This window comes from Nesoenas mayeri, assembly GCF_963082525.1.
Source record: "Nesoenas mayeri genome assembly, chromosome: Z".
In the NCBI taxonomy this organism is placed as follows: Eukaryota; Metazoa; Chordata; class Aves; order Columbiformes; family Columbidae; genus Nesoenas; species Nesoenas mayeri.
This window is the reverse complement of record NC_137542.1, coordinates 587,351-604,927: the sequence shown is the minus strand read 5'-3', so window position 1 is coordinate 604,927 and position 17,577 is coordinate 587,351. Positions and strand designations below refer to the sequence as shown.

At 61.6% G+C, this 17,577-nt stretch overlaps 2 protein-coding genes across 2 annotated transcripts; one reads left to right on the top strand and one right to left on the bottom strand.

Annotated features, from left to right (window-relative positions):
* Positions 1-829: 829 nt before the first annotated feature.
* On the bottom strand, positions 830-6,823 carry TRMT10B (tRNA methyltransferase 10B; the record flags this gene model as incomplete). Its single annotated transcript, XM_080362742.1, has 8 exons — positions 830-1,735; positions 3,330-3,453; positions 3,753-3,820; positions 4,592-4,670; positions 5,381-5,533; positions 6,304-6,428; positions 6,500-6,608; positions 6,701-6,823. The coding sequence occupies 8 exons, from the start codon at positions 6,821-6,823 to the stop codon at positions 1,506-1,508; spliced, it is 1,011 nt and encodes a 336-aa protein (XP_080218868.1). The 3' UTR covers positions 830-1,505.
* Positions 6,824-7,323: 500 nt separating this feature from the next.
* On the top strand, positions 7,324-17,478 carry LOC308052219 (uncharacterized protein). The gene is made up of 5 exons (XM_080363054.1): positions 7,324-7,425; positions 9,196-9,354; positions 10,588-10,687; positions 15,989-16,119; positions 17,146-17,478. The coding sequence occupies exons 1-5, from the start codon at positions 7,375-7,377 to the stop codon at positions 17,431-17,433; spliced, it is 729 nt and encodes a 242-aa protein (XP_080219180.1). The 5' UTR covers positions 7,324-7,374; the 3' UTR covers positions 17,434-17,478.
* The last annotated feature ends 99 nt before the right edge of the window (positions 17,479-17,577 follow it).

Here is a 17,577-nt window from a genome sequence, read left to right as displayed (position 1 = left end):
GCAGCGGGACGGTGGCCGCAGCGGGACGGTGGCCGCAGCGGGACGGTGGCTGCAGCGGGATGGTGGCTGCAGCGGGATGGTGGCTGCAACGGTCTGCAGAGGCAGCAGAGGCGGGCGGTGTGTCCCAGCTCTGCCCCTGCACCCCACAGCTCCCCAGCACCAGGGCACTGCGGGGACAGGGCTGTCCTGCAGCTCTGTGACATCTGAGCAAGGCCAGCTCTGGTTTTTGCTCCTTCTTTAGCACTTCCAGAGGGAGCAAAGGGCAGGTCCTTGCAGCTGAACCCCGGTGTGGAGGGGGTGTTGGCTGGGGCGGCAGGGAGAGCTGCAGCCCCCGCAGCAGACCTCTGTACCAGCCAGGCAAGCGCACCCCCACGGGAATCCGGCAGCCTGGAGCAGCCCAAAGCCGCTGAGCGAGGGCGGGCGGCTCTGCCGGCCCAGACCCCTCGTCCGCTGGCGGCTGCTGGTGAACCAGGGGCGCGATGACAGTGACAGTGTCCTGCACTGTGACTGAGGCACAGACACCCCACACACCGACAGCTGATGCGCACGGGGATGGGAGGAGCAAGAACACAAAGAGCCCCTTGGCACAGCAAAGGAACAGGCACCAGCCCATGCACACCCACGCGTGTGGGAGCAGCACAGCTGCTGTGGTTGCTGCCGACACCGGCTGATGGCGCCGAGTTACCGGGGGCATGCAGAAAAACCAGGAGAAACGAAAACACATAAGCAAATGACATTGTGATTTACCTCCAGGGACTTCAACCCTTCCACTGGTGGGTAGACACAGTCATTGACCATAAGGGGATATTTTTTTAGCAACAATGGCTAAGGTAACGTATTGAATTACATGCATCGAAAATGCTTTCTGCTGTGGCCGTGTGACACGTCACTGCTCTTTGCACAGGGCACAGTCAGCTCCCAGACACCTTTCCAGGAGGAACGTCAAGGCTTGTGAACGCTACACGGTGTGCGACCGTGTACCACCGCGACTGGAGCGATGCGACGGGAGTTGACGTGTAAACGTTTTAATTTAGATTTTTAGATTACTAATAGATGCACAGGATTAGCTATAGGCTTCAGCAACTCACCGAGTCTTCAACTCAACTGGTTTGAAGTTGTTAGGACATGGTGCACTGGGGAATCACGTCCCACTTTGTCTTCCCCGACCGAACAGCACTGTCCTTTTCCACGGCAAGGGACCTCCCTCGCCAGCGAGCTTTGCTATTCTATCTTCACCCTGCTCACTGTTTAATAAAGATGAAAGAAATACCTGAAAGCTGTCCTCCCTGCCCCAGAACCAGTGCTGACACAGAGCCAGGAACACTCTAACAACCACCCGCAAAGAAGCAAAACTGAATTCCTGTGGGTTTTCACTCGATCCCAGGGCGCTGTCAGCTCCTGTTTTCTGTTCAGGGGGAAACGTCATTTCCAGCATCGCTCTGCTGAGGTAGAATGTGTCGCTCTTGACAAGGTCCTCAAACAGGAGTTAAGCAGAGCTGTTTTCTCTATGCACATTCACCCTCATGCCTCTGCTTGAAATCCGGAGTTTGATTCTCCTGTACATGCTGCTCCTTAACATCACAAAATAAAGAGTCTTCTTGCGCGTTGTCATGCGGAGGTATTTCCGCTTCTTCCGCTGTGTCTGGCAGCACGTAGCCCTTTCCAGAGGAAACCCCAGCTTTCAGGGCCGCTGGCCAGCTTCGCGTCTCGCGGTACGTTAGCAGGACGTCAAAGACTGTTGGGGACAGAAGATGTGCCGTGTTGTGATACCTCTCATTAGCTCTATAATACAATACACACCACACTGACTGTGAAACCTTGGGAAAAGGTAACAGCTGGTGCCAGGGAAGGTTATTGTGGGGTTCGCATTCCCTCCCATTTAAAATCTGATGAGCGAGGGTTTGGGGCAGCTCCCCAAGGAGCAGATGACCATTGTGGAGCTGACTTTGGGTGAGAAGCAGCGGCTGTGCCCCGGTCAGGGCTCTGAGTCACACGCTGCCCACACGCCACAGCGGGTCAGACCCGCCGTGCGTCCAGCATCGCCCCTCGGACGCTGTGTCCCCATGTCAGGGACCCCGGGACACGGGGTCTCCATGGAGCCCTGCTCTGCTCCCCTGCCTTGTGCTCATGGATGCAGCCACCACATCCTTGTGCCACAGGAGGGAACCTGCTGGAGCAGGAACAACCCCAGGTTCCAGTATGATTTGGGGAATGAGCTGTGAGAGAGCAGTGTAGGGAAAGGGAGCTGGGGGTCCTGGGGACAGCAGGGTGACCATGAGCCAGCACTGGGCCCTTGTGGCCAGGAAGCCAATGGGACCTGGGGTGGGTTAGAAGGGGGTGGTCAGTAGGTCAGAGAGGTTCTCCTGCCCCTCTGCTCTGCCCTGGGGAGACCACACCTGGAATCTTGTGTCCAGCTGTGGCCCCTCAGTTCCAGCAGGACAGGGAACTGCTGCAGAGAGTCCAGCGCAGCCACCAAGATGCTGCAGGGAGTGGAGCATCTCCCGTGTGAGGAAAGGCTGAGGGAGCTGGGGCTCTGGAGCTGGACAAGAGGACACTGAGGGGGGACTCATTGCTGGGGATCAATATGGAAAGGGGCAGTGTCAGGAGGATGGAGCCAGGCTCTGCTGGTGACAACCAGGGACAGGACAAGGGGCAATGGGTGCAAACTGGAACACAGGAGGTTCCACTGAAAGAGGAGAAGAAACTTGTTGTGGTGAGGGTGTCAGAGCCTGGCCCAGGCTGCCCAGGGGGCTGTGGAGTCTCCTTCTGTGCAGACATTCCAACCCGCCTGGACACCTTCCTGTGTAACCTCATCTGGGTGTTCCTGCTCCATGGGGGGATTGCACTGGGTGAGCTTTACAGGGCCCTCCAACCCCTGACATTCCATGATTCTGTGATTCCCCCCGTGGTCCCCAGCAGAGGGTCCACGTCACGCAGCACAGACACAGCAGCAGTGGGAGTGTGGGCACATCCCCCGCAGGGACAGGGTGGCCCAGGTCACCACGTGGAGCCGCGCTGAGGGACACGACAACCACCCCAGTGCTGTGAGCCCGGGCTGAGCCCCGCACGGCCCGGCAGCCTCTGTCCCCCTCCCTGGCAACTGGTGTGACGAGTAGTGACAGCTGCCGCCCCACATCCCCTCACAGTAACCGCTCACTGCCCCCTGCAGAGCAAGAGCAACGCGAGTCCTGCTGCATGCGAGTGTGCTGGCAGAGCAGCCACCAGACCCCCAGAACGGGGGCAGCAGGATCAAACCCAGCAGGAGAAACCCCTGCTCCCAGTTTCCCCATCACTCAGCACTGGGCTGCTGCCGCGGCTCAGCCCCTCACCCTGATTAATGGCCAGCGTCTCCGAGTGGTAGTTCTTGCTGTTCGCAGCTTTGACCATGTACTCACGGATGGGCAGGCGGGCTGTCTGCAAGGACTGCTCCTCTGCCCTTCGCAGCGTCAGCTTCTGCAAGGGAAACAACAACACGGGGCGCGATGTGCACGGACCTGCAGAGCACACACGTTATTTTGGGTACAAGCAGCCACGAAGCTGAAAACTGTCCTGGGATCATTTGACCCAGACCGCTGCGGCCTCACTCAGCGCGGTGCCGGATCCAGGCACCACCAGGGGAAAAACAGACGGTGGTATGAGGGCGATGTGCCAAACCGAGGCAGCGGCAGCACTGGTGCTACCAAAGGGACATCTCTGCCCTCACGTGGGAATGGGGCCGTGGCACCTTTGGGTTCCGACGGGCTGCTACCCACCTTGTGAATGCTTTCATCCACCAGGCCCCCGAGGACGTACACTTTATTTGGGTCAATATCTTCGAGGACTAGAAACAAGAGAAGCACTTGAGTCACCGCTCTATGACAGTACGATCCTGCCCCACTGTGCAGGCGAGACCCCCCCCGGCAGGAAGCTGCGGGCACGGTCGCGCTGGGGCGGCGGGGGAGGCTGACGCTGCAGGGACAGGGGGGTCAGACATGGAGCGCCGGAGACACCGCTCACTGCTGCCTTTAGCGCTGTCTGTTCCCACATGCGGCCGACCTGGTCACGCCAATCCCCGTCTGCTCTGCAGACTCAGCCCCACTGCCAAGTCACCAGCTAAAACCCTCCCCGGCCCCCACCAGGTTCTTCACCAGAGTAAAGCACCGGCGTGACACCAGAAAGGGAGCTACACCCCCCGGAACAGGCGGCCAGTCAGAAACGGAGGAAGAGGAGAAAACAGAGTGGCACATTGAGCAGTGAAGGGAACGCTGCGGCTACTGCAGTATTTCAGATAAAGATGTAATTTAGACTGTCTAGAGCTGACACAGCATCTCCACTTCTCCACTTCGTAGTATTACGAACTGCGGGGGGTCTACATGCAGGTTCCAGGTTAAGTCTGGTACAGATCACACACAGCCCTGACTCAAAACATCACTCCCTGTCAAAACAGATTGACGATTTAGCATGAGATCTAAGCATGCAGTATATCTCATGCAATTTGAGACAGTGAATGCTTGAAACTGAATCACCTGAACCACAGAAGTCTCAAAAAGAAAAGCTTAATGATCAATCTTTTGCCCTAGTCCCCTTTGACTAAAGCAAGCGAAATATTTACCATTCTCAGAGTCAGGAGTGAGATAAACAATTGCATCTGAAGGAAACAGATCCAGGTAACTTTCTTCAGTTGTATCCATCTGAAAAATGCAAGACAGGGAGAGAAGCAGCCTTTAGCCCAAAGTGCATCTGTTAGAACAAACCCACTCTCGCACACAGAAATACACCGGATCTGACACTACTGCCTTAACTGCTGAAACTCCTACAGGGAGAGTGCTTCTTTTAAATTGGAAAAAGTTTCTATATGGGCACTGAACAACACATATCTCAAATTCCGTTAAATTCTCATCAAAATTCCTAGCTGTGGTTTGCGGAAGGGAGATCAGCAATAATTACCCAATTTAAAATGAGGTTCTAGCTCTTTCGGTGTTCTTCCCCGCCCGCGGGTGCAGCCCCGCAGCCGCGGCACAACCTGCTGCTCGGTGTCGCTGCCGCGACCTGCGCGAGCGGGTCTCGTGCTCCGGCCGGACCGAGCTGGGGCGGACGCCGGGGACGGAACGTGTGCCCTGCCCAGGCCCGTCCCGGAGCACGGGTGTCTCTGCAGAGGTGGCACCTGGGGGCGGAATTCTCCCGCAGGACACGAGCGCTAAGCGCAGGGCCTTGCACATCGCCCCGTTACCTGCCCGCTCCCATCTCCTGCCAAGGGGCAACGAGATCTGACCACAACCGCCATCACCGAGCTGCCTCCCCACACCAGAGCTCGCACCAAACCCAGCGCAGCCTCGGGGCAGCCCGAGGGCCAGCGCTGCAGGTGCCGCAAGCCGCCACAGCACCGCGGTCAGACCCTTACCAGGTAACTGGAGAAGCCGTCGTTCATGCGAAAACATTCCTCGTAGATCAGCGAGCCCGCCACGAACTGTGTCAGGTAGAGCCAAAACGGCTTCTCGGCCCGCCGGTTGGACCCGTAGAGCCTCCTGATCTGGGAGGCGAGGCGGCTGGTTTCCTTCCAACAAACACCACGCACAGTGACCCGGCAGCGCAGCGGTGGCTCTGCCCGGCGCCGGCACAGCCGGTGTCACCCGCAGCTGCTGGGGCTCTGCACAGGCTGCTCCCGGGAGCACAGGGAACCCCAGAGCCGGGACTGCAACCGCGGGGGGACAGCAGGGACAGGACCGGAGGGACAGGACCCCCTTGGGGTGAGCTCCGCAGAGCTGCTGCCTGTGCACCCCCCGACACCCCGGCTCCGGCTGAGCTGGAGGTGCCCAGCACGGCCAGAACAGCCCTGAGGAGACCGAGGGGAGAGCTCATGGCGCTGCAGCTTCCCCACGAGGGGAAGAACAGGGGCACGGGAGGGAACGGCAGCAGATGTGCCAGGGAGGGGCAGTGGGACATGAGGAAAAGGTTCTTCCCCAGAGGTGCTGGACACTGAACAGGCTCCCAGGGAGGCGTCACGGCCCAACCTGACAGTGTTCAAGAAGAGACCGGACACCGTCCCCAGACACACGGGGTGACCTGTGGGGTGTCCTGTGCAGGGACAGCAGTTGGACTCCATGGTCCTGTGGGTCCCTCCAGCTCAGGACACTCCGAGGGTCTGTGAGAACGAACCGGTGACCGCCCCCCAGGGCCCGGTGGGGCAGGACACGTCCCGAGCCGGGAACCGGGAACCGGGAACAGCAGCGGCGGCCCCCACGGGTCACACTCCGCGGTGTCGGGAGCGCGGGCAGGGCCCCGCCGCAGCCCCGGTGCGGGGGCGCAGCGCCAGGGCCCCGGTACCTTGTGCGACATGCGGGCGGCCACGCCGAGGTCCACGCAGAGCCGGGGTCCCGCCGCCCGCGCCTCCAGCAGCCGCTCCCTGGCGAGGGCGGCCCGGGCCCCGCCGCCGCCCCGGCCGGCAGCCCCTGCGGACACAGCGGCGAGGGCAGCCCGGGCCCGGCCCGGCGCCCCGGCGGGGCCGCCCCGCGCCGCTCACCTGCGCCCTGTGCCCGCCGGGCGCGGCTCCGCTGCCGCTCCTGCCGCCGCTTGGCCCTGCGCGCCGCCAGCACCCGCTCCCAGCGCCGCCGCTTCCGCAGCGCGTTCCTCTGCGGGGAGCGCGGCCTCAGCCCGCGGCCGCCCGGGGCTGGAGCCGCGCCGGGCCCGGCCCGCCCGCACCGCCCGGCCCGCCCGCACCTACCGACCCGCCCGCCCGCGCCGCGCCCGGGGCCGCGGGCTCGATCCGCAGCAGCCGCAGCGCCTCGCAGGCCAGCGCCGCGTCCCCATCGGGCTCCGCCGCCGCGCAGCCCCCGCCGCCCGCCATCCGCGCGCTGCTCGGGGCGGAGCTGCGGCGGGGGGCGGAGCTGCGGCGGGGGGCGGAGCTGCGGCGGGGGGCGGAGCTGCGGCGGGGGGCGGAGCTGCGGCGGGGGCCGGAGCTGCGGCGGGGGGCGGAGCTGCGGCGGGGGGCGGAGCTGCGGCGGGGGGCGGAGCTGCGGCGGGGGGCGGAGCTGCGGCGGGGGGCGGAGCTGCGGCGGGGGGCGGAGCTGCGGCGGGGGGCGGAGCTGCGGCGGGGGGCGGAGCTGCGGCGGGGGGCGGGCGGGGCGGCCCGGCCGCGCGGCCGGAGCTCGGGCGGAGGAGCGGCCGCTGCTCGGCGCTGCGGGTCCCGGGCAGGCGGGGCTGGGCCGCGCAACGCGCCGCCCCGCGGAGGCTTTCCGGCGCCGAGCTCCGCGCCGGGCGCGCCTGCCCCGCCTGCCCCGCCGCAGGAGGCCGGGCCGGGGCCGGGGCCGGGGCCGGGGCCGGGAGGGCGGGCCGGGGCCGGGGCCGGGAGGGCGGGCCGGCCGTGCCCACCGCGGCGCTGTCCCCGGAGGCCGGGCCATGGGCTCCCTGCTGCGCGGCTCCGCGCTGCGCGGCCTGCGGCTGCGGACCGTGAGTAGCGGAGCGGGCGGCGGTCGCTGCCGGGTCCTGCGCGGCCCCTCGGGCGGTCCGGCCGCGCTGCAGGGGCTCGGGGGGCGGGAGGGCGTCCGGTCACCGCGGCCCCCTCGGCTGCCCCGAGGCCGCCGGCTCCCGGCCCTCGCTCACACGCCGCCGCGGGGGCTCTGCGGAGCTGCCGCCCCGCGTTGCACACGCGCGGCCTCTGGTCCCAAACCGGCAGTGACTTGTGTGCTGTGTGTGCAGCTTTGCTCAGGTTTTGAACCGACGGACCCTTGAGTGGTGGGAATCCTGGCTCTCCGTGGCCCTGACGCTACCTATTGCACCCCAGTTTACGTTTGCACTGAGTCACAGAGGGTTTGGGTTTGAGGGACATCCCCAGTGCCCCCTGTGCCGTGACAGGGACATCTGCACCAGCTCAGGGTGCTCAGAGCCCCGTCCAGCCTGGCCTGGGGTGTCTCAGGGATGGTTCATCCACCCCCTCTCTGGGGACCTGGCACAGGCTCTCACCACCCGCAGGACAGCAATTCCTTCTTTTATCTAGCCTGATTTCTGAGATGATTTTCCTGTTCAGATTTACTTTAGTGTTTTTCTCATCGTTTTCATGAGCGGTACCTGGGTACAGTCTGTTACACCACAAACAGCTGTTTCAGCGTCTTCCTCACAGCAGCAGGCGGAGGGCTCGCTGCCCGCATTCCTTGTTACTCGTTCGTGCTGCAGTCATGTTGACATTTCAGGCCAGAACTTGTTGTGCCAAACAAAAACGCTTGAGGAATGTGCAATCCAACAGGTTTATTTTTCACCCCCAAAACTGTGGAGAACACCGTGTGGTGGGGGGGTGTCCGGGGACCGTGCGATGTTCCTGGGAACACTCAGAACAGCTGTGACGGTGCTGCAGAGCGGGGCAGGCTGGGCTGGGCACTGGGACACCGGGTGCAGGGACACTGGGTGCAGGGACACCAGGCGCTGGGACACCGGGTGCAGGGACACCGGGTGCAGGGACACTGGGTGCAGGGACACCAGGCGCTGGGACACTGGGTGCAGGGACACCGGGTGCAGGGACACCGGCCCTGCTCCCCACCTGCTCCCACTGCCCGAGTCGCGTCTCTCCAGCCCAGCCTGCCCGTCTTTGAGATGCAGCCGTTTTGTTAAGCCGTTTTGACTCCGCTGAGCAGCTGCGGGTCCCGCATCCTGGACGCTGCCAGACCACAGCTTCGCACAGGGCTGGAGCGTGACAGAGGGTGCTGCAGCCTCCTCAGCACCAAAGCCTTCCCGGCGGCTCCAGCGTGACAGCGCTGTTTACTCCGGAGCGCTGGTCCCGGCGCCTCTGGCTGCTCTCTGGAGAGAGGATGGCTTTGCCCGGGGGAGGGCTGGCTGGTGGATAAGAAGGAGACCTTGAACTTGTTTTTCGAGCCCTGTTTGGGGCACTGCTGGGTGCCCGTGTGGCATTGCTGGGTGCAGATGGGCAGAAACACCTTTGAAGCTTGGCAGATGCCACGGGTTCAGGGCTGAGGGGACACGGGAAGGGGACACGGGGGGACACGGGGGCGATCTTGCCGGTGCCCTCACAGCCGCTGAGGGTGCACCCAGGAGCGAGACCTGGGGCTCCTCTCCCAGAACCGCTGACGCAGCAGCGATGGCTTCCAGCGACAGGTGCCCGCGTCCCGCCAGGAGCGCAGGAGCGGCTGAGGCGTGCTTCCTCCCCGCGCTGCTGAAACGGCACCTGTCCTTCCAAATAACAAACGTCCCTCCCTCCTTTCTCCGCAGCTTCTCCCGGTGCTGGCCGCGGGGACACCGCGGTGGCCGCGGGCGGCACACAGCACCGAGGGGGAGAGCCAGACCAGGGCCGTGGGACGGTACCCGGTCCCCAACAAGAAGGACATGCCGTACGACATCGTGGAGCTCATGGAGGAGGTGGAGATCAAGGTAAAGGAGCTCGGCAGAGCTCTGTCCGTGGAGAGGGGCCAAGTTCAGAGCAGCTCGTACACCCCAGGGGAGCAGTTCTGGTCCCGCTGGGTCTAACGCTAACCCGATAGACCAAGGTGAGCGGCGCTGCTTGCAAAGCTCCTTCCAGTCTGCAGGATGGGGATTTTACGGTAAATCCTGCAGCGTGTGGGCAGCACTGTGGGTGTCCCTGGTTCCGTGAGGCTGGCGGGTTGTTGCAGGTGGCATCTTGTGCGTGGGGTTGGCTGGAATACCGACATCTTTCTGGGGGAGCATCTGGGTTCACCTGAGACACTATTAGGAGGATTAGTAGCACTTTCAATGGAGAAGACACCGGTGAGGAGCTGTTCTGATGACAGTGTTAAAAGGATCAGGGTATTTCTGCTTTTGAGCTTTGACATTTTGACTCAAAAGCTGAATGTGCTGTGCCGTGGCAGAACAGTAAGCCTAATACAGAGTGTATATGGGGGAAAAGGAGGGGGCTGGACAAGAGTTCCCTTCCCTGCTGTTTGGAGAAGGAACGTGGCACAGTCCTTCCTGATGGCTGAAACACTCCACAGCCACGGCTCCGAGGAGACCGCTCTGTTCCAAGACCTTCCTCTCCAGGGAGCGACGGTCCGTCCGTCCCTGTCACAGAATCACAGAACCCCAGAGTGTCAGGGGTTGAAGGGACTGCGCAGCACGGCGCTGAGCTGCGTGGTGTGGACGGGCTGGTCCGTGCTGGGACTGCACGGCGGCCGCTGCGCCGGCTGCTCCTGCGCCCGCCGTCCTCAGCTGCTCCTGCGCCCGCCGTCCTCAGCTGCTCCTGTGCCCGCCGTCCTCAGCTGCACCGGGAAGCTCAGCTTGGATGTGGGGAACAATTTCTTCCCTAAAGGGCTGTGGGGCATTGAACAGGCTGCCCAGGGCAGTGCTGGAGTCACCAGCCCTGGAGGGCTGGACAGACGGACATGAGGTTCTCAGGACAGGGGGCAGGGACAGGAGTGGGGGAACGGCTGGACTCGATGAACTTGGGAGTCTCTTCCAGCCAGAATCATTCTGGAATTCTATTCTATGACTGTGTTCAGTCATGCATATGAACTGGGCTCAAAGGGCAAGAGCACGGGTCTGCAGAGCCTCCCCGCGCTGCTGTGCTGCCAGGCGGCGCTCAGCCCGGGGCGCTGGTGTCAGCCCCGTGCCCAGTCGCAGTTCTGATGTGTTTCTCTTCTCCCCGCGCAGACCGGGTTTCTGCCCAACGTGTTCCGAGCCATGTCGCACCGCCCGGCGGAGTTCAGAGCTTTCTTTGCTTATTACGACACCGTTATGAGCAGAGACTCAGGTAACGCACTCACGGCTGCCTCGGAGCTCCCTCGGCTCTGTCGCTGTGAAAAGCTGCTGCGAGCGGCATTTCTGACATCCTCACGTATTTTGCCTCACGCTGCCTTCCCAGCCCATAATAACGGCCGGCGGAGGCAGGAGGCACACAGCTGCTTCTGGCTTTGGTCCTGTTGCATACACCTTCATACTCTTTAGCTTGTGGGTAAGAAAAGCCCTCGAGTTCCGCTGCCTCACTGCACGGTGCTCGGTGTCACAGAACCACAGATGGTTTGTGTCGCAGGGCCCTCCCAGCTCCCCATTCCCCTGCCGTGACAGGGACATCTGCACCAGCTCAGGGTGCTCAGAGCCCCGTCCAGCCTGGCCTGGGGTGTCTCAGGGATGGTTCATCCACCACCTCTCTGGGTACCTGGCACAGGCTCTCACCACCCTCAGGACAACAATTCCTGCCTCATGTCCGGCCTGAATCTCCCTCCTTTAGTTTAAACCATCACCCCTTGTCCTGTCACAACAGGCCCTGCTCAAAGTCTGTCCCATCTTTCTCATGGGCCCCTTTTAAGCACTGAAAGGTGCACTAAGGTGTCCCGGAGCTTCTGTTCTCCAGCTGAACAGCCCAGCTCTGTCACCTGTCCCCAGCAGAGCTGTTCCAGCCTCGGGTCATTCCTGGGGCTCCTCTGGCCCCCCTCCAGCAGCTCTCCATCCTGCACCCCAGCGGGACTGGTACCGGGGGTTGTCCCACCAGGGCAGGACCCGGCACTCGGCCTTGTTGAACCTGATGGTGTTTGCATGGATCCACTTCTCGAGCTTGTCCAGGTCCCTCTGGATGGATCATGGAGTCCAACTGCTGTCCCTGCACAGGGGACACAGGTCACCCCGTGTGTCTGAGGACATTGTCCAGTCTCTTGTTGAACACTCAGGTTGGGGCTGTGACACCTCCCTGGGAGCCTGTTCAGTGTCCAGCACCTCTGGGGAAGAACCTTTTCCTCATGTCCCACTGACCCTCCCCGGCACATCTGCTGCCGTGCCCTGGGCTCTGTCACTGTCACAGAGCAGAGCTCAGTCCCTGCTGAGGAACCTGCAGCCCATGAGCTCTGCCCTCAGTCTGCTCCGCTCCAGCTGAGCAAACCCAGGAACTGCAGCCGCTCCTCATAACGGCTTCATCTCCAGACCCTGCACCGCTCAGGAGCGGCGCTGCAGCCTCACGCTGCCGCAACCAGGCAGGTCTGGCTGTGGTGACCAGGGGACGGGGCAGGTCTCTGGGATCGGGTTCCAGCCGGGCAGTGGGTTTTGCGGCAGGCACCGCAGCGTGGCTCGGGTCACAGCCGAGGGGACAGCGCGGAATGGCTCCCAGGCCAGGGACAGGCCTGTGCTCAGCCTGCAGTGCCCCAGACACAGCGGCTCTTGGCCGGGAGCTGCCCTGAGCAGCACGGAGTCGTGTGTGAGGGAGGCTGGGGACACAGGGACCCGACCCAGTGCCTTGGGGACTTTGCGCCAGGGCTGTACAAACCTTGCGGCAGCACCACAGCGCTCGCTGTGCGTGGGGACACAGGCAGGGGACACGGGACGCAGGGCTTGCTGCAGCGGTGACACGGGCAGGGGACATGGGACACAGGGCTGGCTGCAGCGGTGACACGCTGGGGACACAGGACGCAGGGCTGGCTGCAGCGGTGACACGGGCAGTGGACACGGGACGCAGGGCTGGCTGCAGCGGTGACACGGGCAGGGAACACGGGACACAGGGCTGGCTGCAGTGGTGACACGCTGGGGACACAGGACACAGGACACAGGGCTGGCTGCAGCGGTGACACGGGCAGGGGACATGGGACACAGGGCTGGCTGCAGCGGTGACACGCTAGGGACACAGGACGCAGGGCTGGCTGCAGCGGTCACACGGGCAGTGGACATGGGACACAGGGCTGGCTGCAGCGGTGACACGCTGGGGACACAGGACACAGGGCTGGCTGCAGCGGTGACACGCTGGGGACACTGCACAGCTCTCCAGCCCCTGAGCAAAGGCAGTTTGAGGGCTGCCAGTTCCTCCCTTGTACTTCCCGTGGTGCTGGGCACTGAGGGATCTCTCCTCATTGCTTTTGCTCCGAAGGTGCCTGAGTAAAACCCAGCTTGTGTAAAACAGGCTGGCGTGTGCGGACTGATCCTGCTGCTTGTGCAGATGTGTGCACGGTGAGATGGACAGAGACCTGGCTGGATGGCAGAGCTCACGGTGCGGGTCCAGACGGGGTTATCAGGGGCTGCAGACTGCAGTTATCGGGGCTCCCAGGGTCCCTGGGTCCAGTCTTGGTCAACCTGTTCCCCAGTGCCCTGGATGAACACACAGTGCACCCTCAGCCCATTTGAGGATGACACCGAACTGAGAGGAAGGTCTGACACCCCACAGGCTGCGCTGCCATCCAGAGACCTGGCCAGGCTGGAATGGGCAGGGGAGAACCTGGTGGATTCAGCAAGGGCCAGTGTGGGGTCCTGCACTGGGGAGGAACAACCCCGGCACCAGCACAGCTGGGGTGACCTGCTGGAGCAGCTCTGCAGAGAAGGACCTGGGGGTTCTGGGGACAACAGGGTGAGCGCGAGTCACCAACGTGCCCTGTGGCCAAGAGCCCAACGGGCCCTGGGGTGTGTGAGGAAGAGTGTGGGCAGCAGGTCAGGGAGGTTGTTCCTCCCCCTCTGCTCTGCCTGGGGAGGCCCCATCTGCAGAACTGGGGCCAGTGCTGGGCTCCCCAGGCCAAGAGGGACAAGGAGCCGCTGCAGAGAGTCCAGGGAGGGACACGGAGATGCTGAGGGGTCTGGAGCATCTTTGTGTGAGGAGACACTGAGAGAGCTGGGGCTGCTGAGTGGAGAAGAGAAGCTGAGAGGGATGTGATCAGTGATCAGTGTGTCAGGTGGTGTCAGGATGGAGCAGACTCTGCTCATGGTGCCCAGCGCCAGGGTGAGGGGCAGCGGGCACAGACTGAAGCACAGGAGGCTCCATGTGAACACGAGCAGACACTTGTTTGCTGGAGGTGCCAGAGCCTGGCCCAGGCTGCCCAGAGCAGGTGTGGAGTCTCCTTCTGTGAGCCATTCCAGCCCTGGGATCCTGTGTGATCTGCCTGGGACCTCGTGAGCAGGTGGGGCTGGGACACACGGGGTCACAAACAGCCTGGGGCGCTGGGGACACACACGGGGTCACAAACAGCCTGGGGTGCTGGGGACACACGGGGTCACAAACAGCCTGGGGTGCTGGGGACACACACGGGGTCACAAACAGCCTGGGGCGCTGGGGACACACACGGGGTCACAAACAGCCTGGGGTGCTGGGGACACACGGGGTCACAAGCAGCCTGGGGCGCTGGGGACACACGGGGTCACAAACAGCCTGGGGTGCTGGGGACACACGAGGGTCACAAACAGCCTGGGGTGCTGGGGACACACGAGGGTCACAGACAGCCTGAGGTGCTGGGGAGGGCTCAGGAGCAGTGTCGGAGCGGGTTCTGCAGGCAGCAGTGGGTGCAGCGCGGCTCCTCTCCCGTACGCGCAGTCCCCATGTGAAGCTCTTGGCTCTGCTCCTGCAGCCCCTGTTCTGTCTCCCCTGGTCGTTCCCATGCTCCCTTTTTGTTTGACCTGAAGAGCAGAACCATCTTGGATCCCACCCTTGTCACATCTCTCCTGCCGTACCATGGCGTTGCCACCTTCTGGCACTGGACGCCTCTTCTCCTGACCCCTCTCCACCAGGAGCTTTCAGTAGTGTGTTTCACGCTCTTAGGAGGCACTGGGTGCATGGAAATACTTTCCAAGCCCAGTAAAGCAGTAGTTTTTGTGAGGAGGAGCGACCCCGACCTTCCCTGTGAAGTGTAGTTTTGAAAAAGCCCTGCTGCTCATTACCTTGAAAAGGCAAAGAGCACGAGTGCTGGTGCGCAGCTCCGCGGGTGCTGTGCACGGTCCTGCGACGCTGTTTGTGAGGGTGATTGGGATGGACGCACGGCCGCTCCAGAGCCGCCACAGACCTGCGAGCTGCGGTTGGTCTGCGCGGTGGCCGCTGCAAGTTCTCCAAGCCCTGGTCCCAGGGTGCCACGTTGTTCCTTTTGGTCTCTTTTTCTGCCCTCAAAAGCTGCCAGTGATGCTTGTGACACCCCCTTAGTGGGTTTGGGAACACTGCGCTTTTGTGTAAAGCAGCAATAGAGCATCGGAGCAAGGGCAGACAGCACCCTCCCCAGTCACCTGGCTCCGAGGCGAACACGAGAAGCACCAAACGAGCTTCCTGCTCACTGAGCAAGGAATTTTGCTCCTCTGCGTTTTCCTGTTATGTAGGAGCGTTGTTTCTCTGTTGACGAACTTTTATGTTTCTCATCCTAATTAGGTGCCTCATGAGCAACTATCCAGGTAACTGGATGGTCATAGAATGGTTTGGGTTGGAAGGCACCTTCAAAGATCATCTCTTCCCCCTGCCCTCCTGCAGAATATACACAGTGTCAAGACACCGTTTTATTCTGGGGCTGCGTGATGCCGGTGGTAAAACCAGCACCGGCTCAGCTTCCCACAGCCCCCACGTCGGTGACGCTGACGGGTTTGCCGGCGCCTCCCCAGGTCCCCAGGTCCCCCGTTCCCAGGCCTGGCCCGTGATTCACTCCTGGTCACAATCCTGCCCTGTACTGCGCACGCTCATGGGCTGGGGTCTGCACCCGGGCAGGGGCTTCACTCCTGGGGGGTGGGCTTTAGTGTTATAACGCGCTTATAGCGAGCGAAGTTCATCTAAAGGATGCTCGGACAGTCTGGAGATGCTTGTTAAACCAGCTCAGCTAATTGTGCGGGTTCCAGGTGTTCGAACTGCAGAGACGGGAGCTCCTGGTCAGGAGTTCTTCAGATAACTCTGGTCGTTGTTAGAGGAGCAGACTGACCCGAAACTGCTCTGCTGATTCACGTGTCCTTGGGTTAGTGATTGCTGACAGGATTTATCCTTTAATTGGTAACGACTACACTGCCATGGACAGGGGCACCTTCGACTAGATCGTGGTGCTCCAAGTGCCGTCCAGCCCGATCTCGAACACTTCGGGGTGCGACTCCCGCATCTCCAGACAGCCTGTCCCGGTGTCGCACCCCCGTCGGAAAACGTGTTCTCCTTATGTCCAACCTAAACCTGCCGGTTTTCAGCTCAACGTGGTTGCGCCTTGTCGTGCCTGGAGCTCTGCCGGCAGTTTCCCACGCGCTCTGGAGCTCCGTCCCCCCCAGAGCCCTCTCCTCCCGGTGTCCCAGCGGTATTTGCCATGTTGGACGTTTTTAATAGCAAAATGTGCCAGATCTTTGGCTGTCCCTGCAGGGCGACTCAGCAAGGCAGACAAAGAGCTCATCATCGTGGCTACCAGTGCTGTGAACAGATGTCCCTACTGCGTGGTTGCACATGGAGCGCTTCATCGGATCTACTCCAAGCAGCCGGCGCTGGCTGACCAGGTCAGTGGGTTTACCGCAGCGTGCGCCCCTCCTTCACGTGGCCCCTGGTGTTATCCCAATACAGGGGTTTTACTCGCTGTGCATGCAGATGAGCCTAATGTAGCACACAGAGACGAGATGTTGTTCATTACAGAGTTGCGCAAGTCTGGATGCTGGAATAAAGCCGGCACAACAGCAGGAACAGTGAAAGGCAACGTATACAAAATCTTATCCCTGTGTTCACACTGTAAAGAGCCAATGGGTTACACATTTGCATGTTGCATTACGTAATCCTTTATCATATAATGAACAACGTTCAGCTAAAGGACATTTGATCCAACAGTCTCGAGATGTGCTTAAGCAAGACTCAGCTAATTGTGCGGCTTCAGAATGTCTGAAGCTGCAAGGTCGGTGCTGTCTGTAGTTGTGAGCAGAGTTTGCCAGTCACTCTGGTCTTTGTTATATGAGCAGACGGACCTAAGTGTTTACATATCAGGTTAGCAGTTGCAGACAGGATTCATTCCTGCACGTGATGACAACACGTGGAGGTGGGAATGGCCCTCTCGTCTGCCTGCTTTCCCACCTAAAGTTTTGATCCTTACTTTGTATTTTGAACCTTTGATGTATGTGGTTCCTGGCAACCTCGAGCAATTCTGGCGAGTCTGGGGCGCTAACCTGGCCTGCTAGGTTTGTTGGTGAACACTCAGACCCTGAGCTGGGGTCTGTGTGTCCTCGTTCCCCTTCCAAGCGATACAAGGGGAGGGAGGGTTGACCTGTGAACGCTCACCTTGCTGCCCGCATTCTGTGATGTTTTAATCTGCCCTGTGCAGAACTTGCTGCCCTGGGCAGCTCCCGCACCCCGGGAAACTCCTCCTGGGCTGCCCAGCAGAGCCGCCGCAGTCCCGGGGTGAGAAGGGCGGTGACACAGAAAGGTGTCACTTGCGCAGCAGCGAGGACATCTGGTTCGGGTGCTGGGCGCGCTGCCGTCTCCTTGGCCGGCCGGTTGGGTGTTTGCTGGGTCCATCCTCTGGCTGCTGCCTTTCGCAGGTCATCGTGAACTGGAAGCTGGCTGACCTGAGCGACCGCGACCTGGCCATGCTGGAGTTCGCGCTTGCGGTGTGCCGAGCCGACGACATCACCGAGGAGCACTTCCAGAAGCTGGAGAAGCACGGCTTTGACCGCGAAGATGCCTGGGACATAGGCATGATCTCTGCTTTCTTTGCCATGTCTAATCGCATAGCTCATTTTGTTGGCCTGCGCCCAAACCCAGAATTCTACAGCATGGGCAGGACGCCCCGCGGGGCGCCGGGGAAGGAGGAGGGTGAGCAGGGCTGACACGGGTCTCACACCATGCACCCAAAACATTGACCAAGTTCTTCATTCCCAGGCTGGCGTGGCTTATTTGTGAGTGTGTGAAGGGGTTAAAAGTTAATGCTGGGTTGTAGCCATGAGGGATGGCGGGTTCCCCTGTCCTGGGTG